This window comes from Oncorhynchus kisutch, linkage group LG7, assembly GCF_002021735.2.
Source record: "Oncorhynchus kisutch isolate 150728-3 linkage group LG7, Okis_V2, whole genome shotgun sequence".
Lineage (NCBI taxonomy): Eukaryota > Metazoa > Chordata > Actinopteri > Salmoniformes > Salmonidae > Oncorhynchus > Oncorhynchus kisutch.
Genome location: NC_034180.2, coordinates 18,764,095 through 18,780,249, shown reverse-complemented (window position 1 = coordinate 18,780,249; position 16,155 = coordinate 18,764,095). Strand labels below are relative to the sequence as shown.

The 16,155-nt window shown below is 42.3% G+C and overlaps 1 protein-coding gene across 3 annotated transcripts in view; it reads left to right on the top strand.

Annotated features, from left to right (window-relative positions):
• slc25a21 (solute carrier family 25 member 21) overlaps positions 1-16,155 on the top strand; it is a 154,195-nt gene continuing 138,040 nt past the window's right edge. The window contains exons 1-2 of one of the 3 annotated variants that reach the window (XM_020487667.2): positions 1-127; positions 441-528. In XM_020487667.2, the coding sequence (XP_020343256.1) occupies positions 459-528 (70 nt within the window). In that variant the 5' untranslated portion in view covers positions 1-127; positions 441-458. Of the gene's footprint in view, positions 324-440; positions 529-16,155 lie in introns of all 3 variants that reach the window. The other 2 variants (XM_020487666.2, XM_020487665.2) reach the window with 2 other exon arrangements.

The following is a 16,155-nucleotide window of genomic DNA, read 5'->3' as shown; positions in this document are numbered from 1 at the left end:
CTATCTCTATGGGCTACACAACTCGGAAATGCATCATTTTGCTATTGCGCTGGTCAACGTTACGCTCGAAACGAAATTGACAAGCGGCAGAATATGTCCATAGAGAGTTTCTATTGGATAAATTCAGGTAGGTCCCGCCCCGTTTCGTGTTCTTCCGTTTAAAACACGTTTTTCAACAGAATCGGTGTTATGAATATGCCCAAGCTGTCATTTCTGATCCACTAACAGGTAAACCCGAAGTTTGAATAGCCTGAAATTCCAGTTGCAGCTGCCCATGTTTGGGACATACTCGACAATTTGGTCACCCCCCAAAAAATCACTAGGTCATAGTTACACATTGTATTTCACCACGTTGAAATGAACTTACTGTAGATTTTGTATCGCGTTTTTCTGGAAGGTATGTCAGTGAACTCATGTTGATGTGATGTGTGCTTTTGCAGGCAGACTAACGAAACAACATGACATCCCCCAAAAAGCAAGGTTTATTACGGGAGGCATCTCACCAGATCATTGCCGGTGGATCAGCAGGTAAGACAAACTTTAGGTTAGTAACAATTTTACTATATCAAATATGGTCTACAATCGGTTGTATGGTTCAAATGAATAAGCGGCTGCGCTTGTTTAAGTACATTTTCCAACATGCCTACTGTAGAATGTCAGTTTTAGTGGGAATATTGCTTTCCATAATGTCTATCTGAGTGATATCACTGTTTTGTACCGGATGGTCTCCTTTTTTATATGCCTTCTGAAAACATAACTGTTCGCATTGGGTTCCGCATTCCAGATTCCTTTACACATACTGTATGCGGCTGCTTGTTGGTTTTTATGAAAATGTGTGCATGCAAGTCCCTCTCCGGTCAACGCCTCTAGAATTCAATCAAACCCCCCCCCAAAAAATATATAAAATATATATACAGTTGAAGTCGGAAGTTTACATACAGTTAGGTTGGAGTCATTAAAACTCATTTTTCAACCACCCCACAAATTTCTTGTTAAAAAACTATAGTTATGGCAAGTTGGTTAGGACATCTACTTTGTGCATGACACAAGTAATTTTTCCAATAATTGTTTAGACAATGTTTCCAATTCCAGTGGGTCAGACGTTTACATACACTAAATTGACTGTGCCTTTAAACAACTTGGAAAATTCCAGAAAATTATGTCATGGCTTAAGAAGCTCCTGATAGCCTAATTGACATAATTTGAGTCAATTGGAGGTGTACCTGTGGATGTATTTCAAGGCCTACCTTCAAACTCAGTGCCTCTTTGCTTCAGCCAAGACCTCAGGAAAAAATTGTAGTCCTCCACAAGTCTGGTACATCCTTTGGAGCAATTTCCAAACGCCTGAAGTTACAACGTTCATCTGTACAAACAATAGTACGCAAGTATAAACACCATGGGACCACGCAGCCGTCATACCGCTCAGGATGGAGACGCGTTAGGTCTCCTAGAGATTAACATACTTTTGTGCGTAAAGTGCAAATCAATCCCAGAACAATAGCAAAGGACCTTGTGAAGATGCTGGAGGAAACCGCTACAAAAGTATCTATATCCACAGTAAAGCGAGTCCTATATTGACATAACCTGAAAGGCCGCTCAGCAAGGAAGAAGCCACTGCTCCAGAACCGCCATAAAAAAGCCAGACTACGGTTTGCAACTGCACATGGGGACAAAGATCGTACTTTTTGAAAAAATGTCCTCTGCCCTGATGAACCAAAAATATAACTGTTTGACCATAATGACCATTGTTATGTTTGGAGGAAAAAGGGGGAGGCTTGCAAGCCAAAGAACACCATCCCAACCGTGAAGCACGGGGGTGGCAGCATCATGTTGTGGAGGTGCTTTGCTGCAGGAGGGACTGGTGCACTTCACAAAATAGTTGGCATCATGAGGAAAATGATGTGGATATATTGAAGCAACATCTCAAGACATAAGTTAAAGCTTGGTTGCAAATGGGTCTTCCAAATGGACAATGACCCCAAGCATACTTACAAAGTTGTGGCAAAATGGCTTAAGGACAACAAAGTCAAGGTATTGGAGTGGCCATCACAAAGCCATGACCTCAATCCTATAGAAAATGTGTGGGCAGAACTGAAAAAGCGTGTGGGAGCAAGGAGGCCTACAAACCTGACTCAGTTACACCAGCTCTGTCAGGAGGAATGGGCCAAAATTCACCCAACTTATTGTGGGAAGCTTGTGGAAGGCTACCCGAAATGTTTGACCCAAGTTAAACAATTGAAAGATAATGCTCCCAAATACTAATTCCGTGTATGTAAACTTCTGACCCAGTGGGAATGTGATGAAAGAAATAAAAGCTGAAATAAATCATTCGCTCTACTATTATTCTGACATTTCACATTCTTAAAATAAAGTGGTGATCCTAATTGACCTAAGACAGGGAATTTTTAAAAGGATTAAATGTCTGGAATTGTGAAACTGAGTTAACATATACCTTAGCCAAATATATTTAAACTTTAACTGTACAGAACCAGTCAAAAGTTTGGAGTCATGTACTCATTCAAGGGTTTTTCTCTATTTTTACTATTTTCTACATTGTAGAATAATAGTGGAGACATCAAAACTATGAAATAACACATGTAATAATGTAGTAACCAAAATCTGTTTGAGATTTGAGATTCTTCAAAGTAGCCACCCTTTGCCTTGATGACAGCTTTGCACACTCTTGGGATTCTCTCAACCGGCATCACCTGGAATGATTTTCCCACAAATGTTCCCACAAATGCTGAGCACTTGTTGGCTGCTTTTCTTTCACTCTGCGGTCCAGCTAATCTCAAACCATCTTAATTGGGTTGAGGTTAGGTGATTGTGGAGGCCATGTCATCTGATGCAGCACTCCATCACTCTCCTTCTTGGTCAAATCGCCCTTACACAGCCTGGAGGTGTCTTGGGTCATTGTCCTGTTGAAAAACAAATGATAGTCCCACTAAGCGCAAAACAGATGGGATGGCGTATCGCTGCAGAATGCTGTGGTAGCCATGCTGGTTAAGTGTGTGTTGAATTTTGTTTGTATATATTTTATTCACTAAAGTAGTACACTGGGCCTTTAATATTCCTCTACTAGCAGACATTCTCTCTACCCCACCCTCATCACCCCCAAACTATGCTTCTATTGATTCCCTGTTTATCTGAGTTATTGCCATTTCAAGCATGCAGAAATCCATCCGGCATGACGTAGCACTGTGATGGTCACTCTCTCTAGACTGATTCTCCATGTTGCTACAAACCTTACTATAATGCCAAAATGAAACATTTGTTCACAACAAAAATATTGTTCCCACATATTGGTGTTATTAACACTGTAAATTAAAGGAATGAGTGGTTTTGGGTGGATTTTTCCTTTTAATTGTAGTCTAGCATTTTTGGATGAAATAATAGGATTTCATTATTGATTCAAATAGATTCAGAAATACAGAAAATATTCTTTACACTCTAATCTATATATTGTAGCCTATTTGTTCTGTGTGTAGCTTATGTTATAGGCACAGAGGTGGCACCACCGGTTCCAAAGTGGTGTGGCAAAATGTGTACTAGTCTTTTCTGGGGCCTGGAGTTTTTTCTGATCTAATGAGCTGGTCAGGTAAAACTCTGGGTCCTATTCATAGGCTATGTCAAAATATTTGTATTATTATTATAGATAGCTTGCTTCCCTTTTAATCTGTGCTATGACTATAGGGTTGGGAGTTTTCTTGTCAGGTTATGTGAATTGGAAACACTCCGGGCCAAAGGTCGATGAGACCCTTTCAAACTACAACAAACCTTGTTATTATTCATTCTGAATTGGATATCAAATGAGCCAGAAACAACTACTTCAATGGACAGCATACTCTGTAGTTTAGCGAACTACTATAAAACGGCTGAGCATTATGCAAAGAACGGTCACAATGTATTTAAATGTCTATTTCACTCGAGACACAATGTTAAACAGTGGACCTTGAAAAATAAAAAAAGACAGACACAATTCAAATTGTTCACAACGTAGAAAAGTATGTCAAACTGTTATTTGTTCATCTGACGACAGTGCTCTTCTGCAATTATTCAGTCTGTAAGCTTTATGTAAGGTAGGGTTACATTTAACACTATACACAGTAGACTTTGCAAGCTGCCTGTCTCTATTTGTGAAAGTTATGGTGGTGCTAGAATACAAATATATTCTCTCTCTCTCTCTGTTATAGTTGGACAAATCTGTTTATATTGTCTGTGTAGACTGCCCTGTGGCGATTTTCTTTTTTTCTTTTTCTTCGTTTAAGACAGTGAAATTTGCACCACAAACATTTGCGAATAATCACCTGCAGAAAAACAAATTAATATTCCAACATTACTGGACTAACAAACTGTCTGACTCACCTTTCTCAGGAACGTCACTCACTATCCCTTAGACTTGGGTAGCAGAATCCGATCATTTTACCTTCTTTATCCTGTTCCAAACACATTTATTGAGTGAATCGAAGTTATTAATGTTAGGGGGGGGGGGGGGGGGGGGGGGGGGTACTGTGTAAACTTGTCTAATAAGAAATGCCTGCATTCTTCTTAGTTGAAAAACCTTTTTTTTTTCAAAAATGTTCTATGATGTGAACTCATGAATATGTCTGGTAAACGGGCTTGTTGCTGCTGCTTGAAAGCGACCAGATTGAAAAGTACTGGGGCAAGTGCTATCTCGCCACACGTTTTCTGGCAGCTCATTGATTATGTTTATTTTTTTTGGTTTTGTGGAGACCTTTGATGTGTGCTTTGATGTGCCACCTGATGTAGTTGTCCTCCTAGATTTGGTTTGCCATTGCTGGGTCTCAAGGAATGGGTTACAGCCAGTTCAAGCAAAACAAGGGATTTTGTTCTGATAGGGGCTAAAGAACGAAGCACCTATCCTGAACTCTTAAATTGGCTGGATGCCCAGAGGCCACTGACCTTGAACAGACAGTAAAACACCCACACCTGAAGTCAATTGTGAGATAAACACAGTGCATTCAGAAAGTATTCAGACCCCTTGACCTTTTCCACATTTTGTTACGTTACAGCCTTATTCTAAAATTTATGGGGGGGAAAAAATCCTCAAATTACACACAATAACCCATAATGACGAAACGAAAGTAGGTTTTTAGAAATGCTTGCAAAGATAGTATACAGACCCTTTGCTATGATTTGGAAAGGCACATCAATCAAATCAAAGTTTATTTGTCACGTGCACCGAATACAACGGTGAAATGCTTACTTACAGGTCCTAACCAACAGTGCAATTTTTAAGTAAAAAATAGGTATTAGGTGAACAATAGATAAGTAAAGAAATAAAAACAACAGGGTAAAATAACAGTAGTCAGACTAATTGAGGTAGTATGTACATGTAAGTATGGTTAAAGTGCATATACAGTCGTGGCCAAAAGTTTTGAGAATGACACAAATATTAATTTTCACAAAGTCTGCGGGCTCAGTTTGTATTATGGCAATTTGCATATACTCCAGAATGTTATGAAGAGTGATCAGATTAATTTCAATTAATTGCAAAGTCCCTCTTTGCCATGCAAATGAACTGAATCCTCAAAAAAACATTTCCACTGCATTTCAGCCCTGCCACAAAAGGACCAGCTGACATCATGTCAGTGATCCTCTCGTTAACACAGGTGAGAGTGTTGACGAGCACAAGGCTGGAGATCACTCTGTCATGCTGATTGAGTTCGAATAACAGACTGGAAGCTTCAAAAGGAGGGTGGTGCTTGGAATCATTGTTCTTCCTCTTTCAACCATGGTTACCTGCAAGGAAACACGTGCCATCATCATCAATGTTTTGCACAAAAAGGACTTCACAGGCAAGGATATTGCTGCCAGTAAGATTGCACCTAAATCAACCATTTATCAGAACATCAAGAACTTCAATGAGAGCGGTTAAATTGTTGTGAAGAAGGCTTCGGGGTACCTAAGAAAGTCCAGCAAGCGCCAGGACCATCTCCTGGGCACCACCAGTACAGAGCTTGCTCAGGAATGGCAGCAGGCAGGTGTGAGTGTATCTGCACGCACAGTGAGGCAAAGACTTTTGGAGGATGGCCTGGTGTCAAGAAGGGCAGCAAAGAAGCCACTTCTCTCCAGGAAAAACATCAGGGACAGACTGATATTCTGCAAAAGGTACAGGCATTGGACTGCTGAGGACTGGGGTAAAGTCATTTTCTCTGAATCCCCTTTCCGATTGTTTGGGGCATCCGGAAAAAAGCTTGTCCGGAGAAGACAAGGTTAGCGCTACCATCAGTCCTGTGTCATGCCAACAGAAAGCATCCTGAGACCATTCATGTGTGGGGTTGCTTCTCAGACAAGGGAGTGGGCTCACACACAATTTTGCCTAAGAACACAGCCATGAATAAAGAATAGTACCAACACATCCTCCGAGAGCAACTTCTCCCAACCATCCAGGAACAGTTTGGTGAATATCAACAAAACATTGATATTTTGGGTACATGGACAGGAAACTCCCCAGACCTTAATCCCATTGAGAACTTGTGGTCAATTCTCAAGAGGCGGGTGGGCAAACAAAAACCCACAAATGCTGACAAACTCCAAGCATTGATTATGCAAGAATGGGCTGCCATCAGTCAGGATGTGGCCCAGAAGTTAATTGACAGCATGCCAGGGTGGATTGCAGAGGTCTTGAAAAAGAAGGGTCAACACTGCAAATATGGACTCTTTGCATCAACTTCATGTAATTGTCAATAAAAGCCTTTGACACTTATAAAATGCTTGTAATTATACATCAGTATTCTATAGTAACTTCTGACAAAAATATCTAAAGACACTGAAGAAGCAGACTTTGTGGAAACTACCCTCTGTAGTGCCTTGGGGTCGGAGGCCGAGCAGTTGCCGTACCAGGCGGTGATGCAACCAGCGAAAATGCTCTCGATGTTGCAGTTGTAGAACCTTTTGAGGATCTGTGGACCCATGCCAAATCTTTTTAGTTTCCTGAGGGGGAATAGGCTTTGTCATGCCACTCCAAGACACTACTGTCTTGGTGTGTTTGGACCATTCCAGCATAGTCCTGTAGTTTAGCATCTGCTTCATCTGACTACTTTTTTTATTGACCGACTCACTGGTGCTTCCTGCCTTAATTTTCGCTTGTAAGCAGGAATGAGGAGGATAGAATTGTGGTCAGATTTACCAAATGGGGGGGGGGGGTGAGGGAGAGCTTTGAATGCGTCTCTGTGTGGAGTACAGGGGATCTAGCATTTTTTCCCCCTCTGGTTGCACATTTAACATGTTGATAGAAATGAGGTAAAACTGATTTTAAGTTTCCCTGCATTAAAGTCCCTGGCCACTAGGAGCGCCGCCTCTGGGTGAGTGGTTTCCTGTTTACTTATTTCCTTATACAGCTGACTGAGTGGTGTCTTAGTGCCAGCATCTGTCTGTGGTGGTAAATAAACAGCCATGAAAAGTATAGAAAACTCTCTTGGCAAATAGTGTGGTCTACACGTTTACATAAGATTCTCTACTTCAGGCGAGCAAAATCTAGAGACTTCCTTAGATTTCGTGCACCCGCTGTTGTTTACAAATATGCACAGACCACTCTTACTGGAGTGTGCTGTTCTATCTAGCCAGTGCAGCGTATTTCCCGCTAGCTGAATATCCATGTCATCATTCAGCCACGATTCCGTGAAACATAAGATGTTACAATTTCTGATGTCCCGTTGGTAGGATATTTGTGATCGTACCTCGTGTAATTTATTTTCCTTTGATTGTACGTTGGCAAGTAATACTGACAGTAATGGCAGCTTTCACACTCGCAGTCTGCGGATCCTTGCGAGGCACCCCGCTCTGTGTCCTCTGTACCGGCGTCTCTTTCTCTTGCCAATGATGGGGATGTTGGCCTTGTTGGGTGTTCGAATTACATCCTGCTTGTTGAAGAAAACATCTTTGTGTAATCTGAGGTGAGTGATTGCTGTCCTGATATCGAGAAGCTCTTTTTTTCTGTAAGATATGGTGGCAGAAACATTATGTACAAAATAAGTTACAAACAATGCGAAAACCCCCTACATAATAGCACAATTGGTTAGGCGCCAGTAAAACTGCTGTGATTTCCTCCAGCACCATTTTATCTCTCCTGTCTATAAGGTACCACAGTTGACAGTGCATGTCAGAGCAAACACCAAGCCATGAGGTCAAAGGAATTGTCCGTTGAGTTTCGATACAGGATTGTGTCGATGTACAGATCTGGGGAAGGGTACCAAAAAATGTCTGAACCATTGAAGGTCCCCAAGAACACAGTGGCCTCCATCATTCTTTTATTTATTTTTTATTTTTTACATTTAACTAGGCAAGTCAGTAAAGAACAAATTCTTATTTACTATGACGGCCTACCCCGGCCAAACCCGGACGACACTGGGCCAATTATGGGACTCCCAATCACGGCCAGATGTGATACAACCTGGATTCAAACCAAGGACAGTAGTGACGCCTCTTGCACTGAGATGCAGTGCCTTAGACAGCTGCGCCACTTGGGAGCCCTATTCTTAAATGGAAGACGTTTGGAACCACCAAGGCTCTTCCTAGAGGTGGCCGACCGGCCAAGCTGTGCAATCGGGGGAGAACAGCCTTGGTCAGGGAGGTGACCAAGAATCCGATGGTCACTATGACAGAGCTCCAGAGTTCCTCTGTGGAAATGGGAGAACCTTCCAGAAGGACAGTCATCTCTGCAGCACTCCACCAATCAGACTGTTTTGTTTTATTTATAATACTTACTTATATTACTTACCTTGAATTTGGCTCCCCCTATTGTTGATCTGGAGTATTTTTCTTTAGCTAGAAAATGTCTCGTCATGTGACCTGTTAGGAGGAAGTTGGTCATTGTTGCCTTATGTAGAGCTCAGAGTGCTCTGTTTGTTGTTTTGTGGAAGCTTTGTCTGAGTATTTTCAGTCCTTTTGCATATATCTTTCGTTTCAGTGCATTATTTGTGGAATTTACATTACTTTGTGGAATAGATGGATAGCACTAGCTTCATTGCTACAATATGTTAGGTTACAAACTAGCTTTTGCTAGTTGTCCGTGTGAGCAAAATATCAGGTTAAGTTCATATCTAGTTTGTATTTTAGGACAGATTACGTTGTTTTATGCAGGCATTGTCTTTGTTTCAGTTTCACTGTTTCAACTCAATAAATCTTGTGACCATGGAGATCATGCTTTGAGGGTTATTGATGTGAAGGCGTTTATCCTGCTGTCAAGATATGCACAGTAACTCATATGGAGGACAGTATACAGGCCTTCATGGTAGAGTGGCCAGACGGAAGCCACTCCTCAGTAAAAGGCACATGACAGCCTGCTTGGAGTTTGCCAAAAGGCACATAAAGGATTTAGACCATGAGAAACTAGATTCTCTGGTCTGATGAAACCAAGATGGAACTCTTTGGAGGGAATGCCAAGCATCACATCTGGAGGAAACCTGGCACCATCCCTATGGTGAAGGATGGTGTTGGCAGCATCATACAGTGGGGATATTTTCCCACCCAGGGACTGGGAGACTAGTCAGGATCGAGGGAAAGATGAACGGAGCAATGTAGACAGAGATCCTTGATGAACTTGCTCCAGAGTGCTCAGGACCTCAGACTTGGACAATTGTTCACCTTCCAACAGGACAATGCAGGATTAGCTTTGGGACAAGTCTCTGAATGTCCTTGAGTGGCCCAGTCAGAGCCCGGACTTGAACCCGATCGAACCTCTCTGGAGAGACCTGAAAAAATCTGTGCAGCGATGCTCCCCATCCAACCTGACAGAGCTTTCGAGGATCATCGGAGAAGAATGCGGGAAACTCCCCGAATACAGGTGTGCCAAGCTTGTAGCGTCATACCCAAAAAGACCTGAGGCTGTAATCGCTGCAAAAGATGTTTTAACAAAGTACTTCAGTAAAGGTTCTGAGTACTTATGTAAATTTTATATTTCAACATTTTATAAATTAACAAAAATGTCTGAATCTGTTTTTGCTTTGTCATTATGGGGTATTGTGTGTAGATTGAGTTAAAACAACAATTTAATCAATTTTAGAATAAGGCTGTAATGTAACAAAGTAGAAAAAGTCTGAATACAGTACTTTCAGAATGCACTGCAATTGGTCCTGGCCTGTTTCCTTCTTCCAGGGGCTGGAGTCTTGGAACTATCTCCGAGGACTTAGAGAGCCAGGATCTGGGTTCTAGGGGGCTGCACCTTGTGTAGAATCAATGACTGCAGTGTTTCCCCTCCTCACCTTCCTTAGGCCTGTGTGTGTGTGTGTGTGTGTATTGTTAGCATCCTTACTTCCCTGTTAACGAGGTTGGAGCGGAGACCGGTGTTTATTTATGTGCGACCCGGCCCGGTCTGTGTGTGTGTGTGAGTAGTGTATACTATAAATGGAGTAAATCTACCTTGGCTTTGGTGCTCTTTACAATCTGCATGTGTGTGGACCTTGGTACTTTTGGCTCTCTGTTCAGTCTGGACACGCTTTGGTTATTTTGAACTTTTGAAGGCTGAGGTCAACAGTCTTTGGTTTGCATAGTAACTTAGTAATGTGGTTAGTTTCTTCATTCATTGCTTCACACTACCATCAGGGCAGCGAGTTATGGATTTTGGGTAACAATTAATTGCTATGCTTGTCAGTTTCATTTGATTTATTTGAAATAAAATGTTTACGCCCTTTTCTCCCCAGTTTCGTGGTATCCAATTGTTAGTAATTACTATCTTGTCTCTTCGCTACAACTCCCTTACGGGCTTGGGAGAGACGAAGGTCGAAAGCCATGCTTCCTCCGAAACCCAACCCAACCAAGCCGCACTGCTTCTTAACACAGTGCGCATCCAACCCGGAAGCCAGCCGCCCCAATGTGTTGGAGAAAACACAGTGCACCTGGCTACCTTGGTTAGCGTGCACTGCGCCCGGCCCGCCACAGGAGTCGCTGGTGCGCGATGAGACAAGGCTATCTCTACCGGCCAAACCCTCCCTAACCCGGACGACGCTAGGCCACGGACCTCCCGGCTGCGACAGAGCCTGGGCGCGAACCCAGAGTCTCTGGTGGCACAGCTAGCGCTGCGATGCACTGCCCTAGACCACTGCTCCATCCGGGAGGGCCATCATAATTTTCACTTTTGCTAAAGACGATTTTGAGCTTACTGGTATAATCTATCATAATGCGTCTTTGAAACTTAGCTACGACATATGTCAACCTAAAGAATACAAAACAGCTTTGGTGAATGGTTTTGACAGCTTGGAGCTTTGGGAAATGACACTTCCCCCCTCGACAGTGTCCTACTACTCGTATAATGAGTATGGTCTTTGTTGAGAAATTACCAACATTACATTACCCCCCCTCCCAAATTGTCAATAATAGGATTATTGTGCCAGCCCCACAGTATGTATCATGATGCCTCAATAGTGGATGAATAATAATCCTTCCGATAAGGGCAGTGGCCAGTTGTGAATGAATGTGTCCAGGTCCTCTATGTGTTTGTACAAGGCTGACTGGATTCCATGTGTGTTATGTGTATCTGATTGCTTTATTCTTGTACGGTGACGCCAAATAAAAATATCCATCCTTGGATGGACAATAAAGTTATATTCTATTATAACAATGACATTTTTAGAATCATCATTCTGTTCAACGAGGAAGATTGATGTTGACATCATATTTCTTCAGAGGTGGGGGATGTAGTTGTTTTTCAAGGTGACGCAGGCAGTGCATTTCACCCATAGATGGACTTAAAAGTAGACTCAGCAAGATGCCTTACATGCACAAAGTAAACAGCACTAGTGGGTCAATTTCTGCAACAACTAAGAAACTTGAAGTGCGTGGCTAAACTTCTCTGCTGTTTTGGTCCCATAGCTACCATGTTGTAGCAGTGTGAAGGGAACCTCTGCACATGTGTTTGACTGTGTGAGAGCAAAGTCTTGCATCGTGCTCATCACAGTCTCTGCAGTGCTGTTTGGTGGCAACGGCATCGGCCCTTTAAAAAAAAAAAAATCTGCTAAAATGACACACCCATATCTAACTGCTCAGAACCTGAAGCAAGGATATGGATTTTCTTGGTAGCATTTGAAAGGAAACACTTTGAAGTTTGGAGATGTGAAAGGAATATAGGAGAATATAACACATTAGATCTGGTAAAATATAATCCAAACAAAAAGCCAATTTCTTTTGTTTTTGTGCACCATCATTTTTGAAATGCAGGAGAAAGGCCATAATGTATTATTCCAGCCCAGGTGCAATTTAGATATTGGCCACTAGATGGCAGCAGGGTATGTGCAAAGTTTTTGCATTTCTGTTCAAAATGTTGTATCAAGACTGCCCAAATGTGCCTAATTTGTTTATTAACTACTTTTCATGTTCAAAACTGTGCACTCTCCTCAAACAATAGCATGGCATTCTTTCACTGTCATAGCTACTGTAAATTGGACAGTGTAGTTAGATTAACAAGAATTTAAGATTTCTGCCAATATCAGATATGTCTATGTCCTGGGAAATGTTCTTGTTACTTACAACCTCATGCTAATCGCATTAGCCTACGTTAGCTCAACCATCCCGCAGTGGACCCACCAATCCTGAAGAATTAACGAGAAGTGGCATGGTTTCAATTCAGTCTTTTCACCACAATGGGGCAGCAATTACCTACTCTTTCACTTTTCAACAGGAGGGTACAGTATAACTTTCTGCTGCTTCTTAACCGGAGTTTGGCTTGCAAATGTAACACTACGTGGAAGTCTGTAGCATATAGCGGCCGTGTGTGTGTGTGTGTGTGTGTGTAAATGTTCTGGATAATTTTCGTACTTATACACATTGCAAAATTACATTGACTTTTGTCTGATGTGAAGTATTGCGAATGTATGATGATATATCAAATATTGCTGTTTTAAGAGAAGTAGATATGTTGCTCCCAAGGTGCCCCCAAAAGTGAATGCTTTTCCTGTGAATAACTACTCATGTTTCTGGGGGAAAAAATGGTCAGCTGTTATTTGTTTTATTCTAGTATAGATTATTTCCTTTTTCCTTCCCACTTGAAAATGTAACTTCATAACATTTGCAGTTTTCTTTAACGGCTTAGTAAACCAATCCTTCCTTAGCAAATGAGGCGTGTCGATACTAGTCAGACACCCTAAGTATGATTAGATACACTCCCAGACGACGTCCATGTAGTAGACTGTCAGAATCTTACTTAAAACATACTTCATTTGAATTGGTTTTAAACTGTGAACCTAACATGAGGCGGCAAATAAATCCCACTTCGTTTAAATAAAGAAGAAGAAGAAGACGACGAAGAAGAAAAGATAAAGAGGAAATCAAATAAATAGAACCAATCAAAGTGAGTGGTGGAACTCCATGAGGATGACGAAGAGAGTCCATTACAAATGAGCGTTCCTTTTACTTACACTTCCAGACTAGACCAGGTTTGCGATTGGATTGCCTGCCACAATCAGAGCTGAATTAATGTAGGCCTGATATTTATTTCCAGAAACAATTGTACATGTTGTAGCGGGCGCTTTGATTGAACTCCCAGCGGACATGCTGTAGACAGATGTTTAGATGACCTCATGTTTGAAGTAATGTTGATTTTGGATGGGGTGCTGCTTTGCAGTTTTCTCTAAATTACCCCCCTCAGACCCCCCCCCCCCCCCCCCAGCGCTCTTCGCGTGACTGTGCGTCTGATACAGCGAGGGCAGGGAGAGGTGCATCCTTCAGAACACACACACACGCGGTCGGGCGGTGTTTCGACTCGGAAGGAAGAGAAGATATTTATGTTCCTATTTCTTTGACAGACAGATGTCTTGGGGGGGTGGGGGTGGGGGGGGGGGCTGGGTGATAATGAAGCATGACAGTGTTGAAGGATGGATACTGGTGGTGTGATATATTCTGTTTCTTCCTCTCTCTCTCTGTGTGTTTTACTGAGGCGTTATGACATACCATCAACATAATTCTCAAAGACGTGTCTAATAAACACCACATTGTCTGAATTCCATCTATAGATAATTAGCTGTCCAGACTCCAAAGCGACTTTCTTTGTAACAGACTGTTGTAGATTAAGTCTTTCTCAGTAAGACATTTAGTTCGGATAGAAGGGATTTCATTAAAAGATTTAAATCTCTCTGAGGGAATCCATTATTCTGATGTTGTTCCTTTATGAAGCAGCCATTCCATTATGCTACTCTGACTTTTACAGTGTCCAAAATGGCACCCTATTCCCTATGTAGAGCACCATGGGCTCTGGTCAAAAGTAGTTCACTACATACGGAATAGGGTCCCATTTGGGATACTGCCTCCATCTTCGTGTGTAGCCTAGCCTAACTGATAGAAACTCTCTCATTTTAGATTCTAGAATGGGAGGGGAGGGAAGGGGGGGGGGGGGGGAGTAAATTAAAACACAACCAAACATTAAAAAAATAAACAAAAGATTTATTGTCCTAGTCCCCCTAATTACTGTAGTCAGGAAATGTGAAGGATCATAACGTCAGTAGAAATCAGTTGACTGCAACCATGCATGAAGGGTAATGGGAACAAATGGACCCATGGACCCTGTGCTTCCCAAAATAGATTTGATATGTCCCAGTGGTCTTAAGGCGTCAGCATCCCTCATTTCGGCTGGTTGACCTGAACGAGTGTGCTCGCATACTCCCTTGAAAGACCTTCGCTCAAAGAATGAGGAAAAGTGGCAATAGTACTGTTTGTCTGTTTTTGAGATGTCGTAGTCAGTATACACTTACTCAAATGTTCTGAATCAATCTAGGAAATCTGTCATTTTGATGTTTTTTTCAGAGATCTTAGTCCTGCAATTTTACACCTAAGATATTTCATGCAGTATTCTTCAATGGAAAAATTGGCATGAAAATGAGTCGTCTCTCGTTTTATCTTACCTTTATTTAACTAGGCAAGTCAGTTAAGAACAAGTTCTTATTTTCAATGACCGCCTAGGAACAGTGGGTTAACTGCCTGTTCAGGGGCAGAACGACAGATTTGTACCTTGTCAGCTCGGGGGTTTGAACTCGCAACCTTCCGGTTACTAGTCCAACGCTCTAACCACTAGGCTACCCTGCTGTTGAATGGTGACAAAGACTTTATTGAAGAATCCCTACTGTTGACCAATCGCCGACGAAGGGGTGTAGACTTCGGCGGCTTGCCTCCAGAAAAAATGTTGTGTGCACGAACAACTGAACAAAAATAAAAACGCAACATGTAAAGTGTTGGTCCCATGTTTCATGAGCTGAAATAAAAGATCCCAGAAATGGTTCATTATGCACAAAAAGCATTTCTGGTCACAAATTTGTTTACATCCCTGTTCGAGCATTTATCCGTTGCCAAGATAATCCATCCATCTGACAGATGTGGCATAGCAATAAGCTGATTAAACAGCATGTTCATTACACAGGTGCACCTTGTGCAGGGGACAATAAAAGGCCACTAAATGTCAAAATTTTTGAGTGAGCGTGCAATTTCATGCTGACTGCAGGAATGTCCACCATAGCTGTTGCCAGAGATTTGAATGTTTATTTCTCTACGTCGTTTTAGAGATTTTGGCGGCACGTCCAACCGACCTCACAACCGCAGACCACGTGTAACCACGTCAGCCCAGGACCTCCACATCTGGGTTTTTCACCTGCGGCATTGTCTGAGACCAGCCACCCAGACAGCTGATGAAACTGTGGGTTTGCACAACCAAAGAATTTCTGCACAAACTGCCAGAAATTGTCTCGGAAGCTCAATTGCGTGCTTGTCGTCCTCACCGGGGTCTTGACCTGACTGCAGTTAGGCATCGTAACCGACTTCAGTGGGCAAATGCTCACCTTCCATGGCCACTGGCAAGGTGGAGAACTGTGCTCTTCGTGGATAAATCCCAGTTTCAACTGTATCGGGACGATAGCAGAGAGCGTGTATGGCGTCGTGTGGGTGAGCGGTTTGCCGATATCAATGTTGTGAACAGAGTGCCCCATGGTGGCGGTGGGGTTATGGTATGGGGAGGCGTAAGCTACGGATGTAGCCGGATGTGGAGGTCCGTGGCGGGCATGGTTCACATGTTCTACTGTTGTGAGGACGGTTGGATATACTGTCGATTTCTCCAAAAAGACATTGGAGGAGGCTTATGATAATTTAATGTTAATTTCCCTATCTAGCAACAGCTCTGGTGGACAATAAAGATTCAGCATGCCAATTATGTTGTGA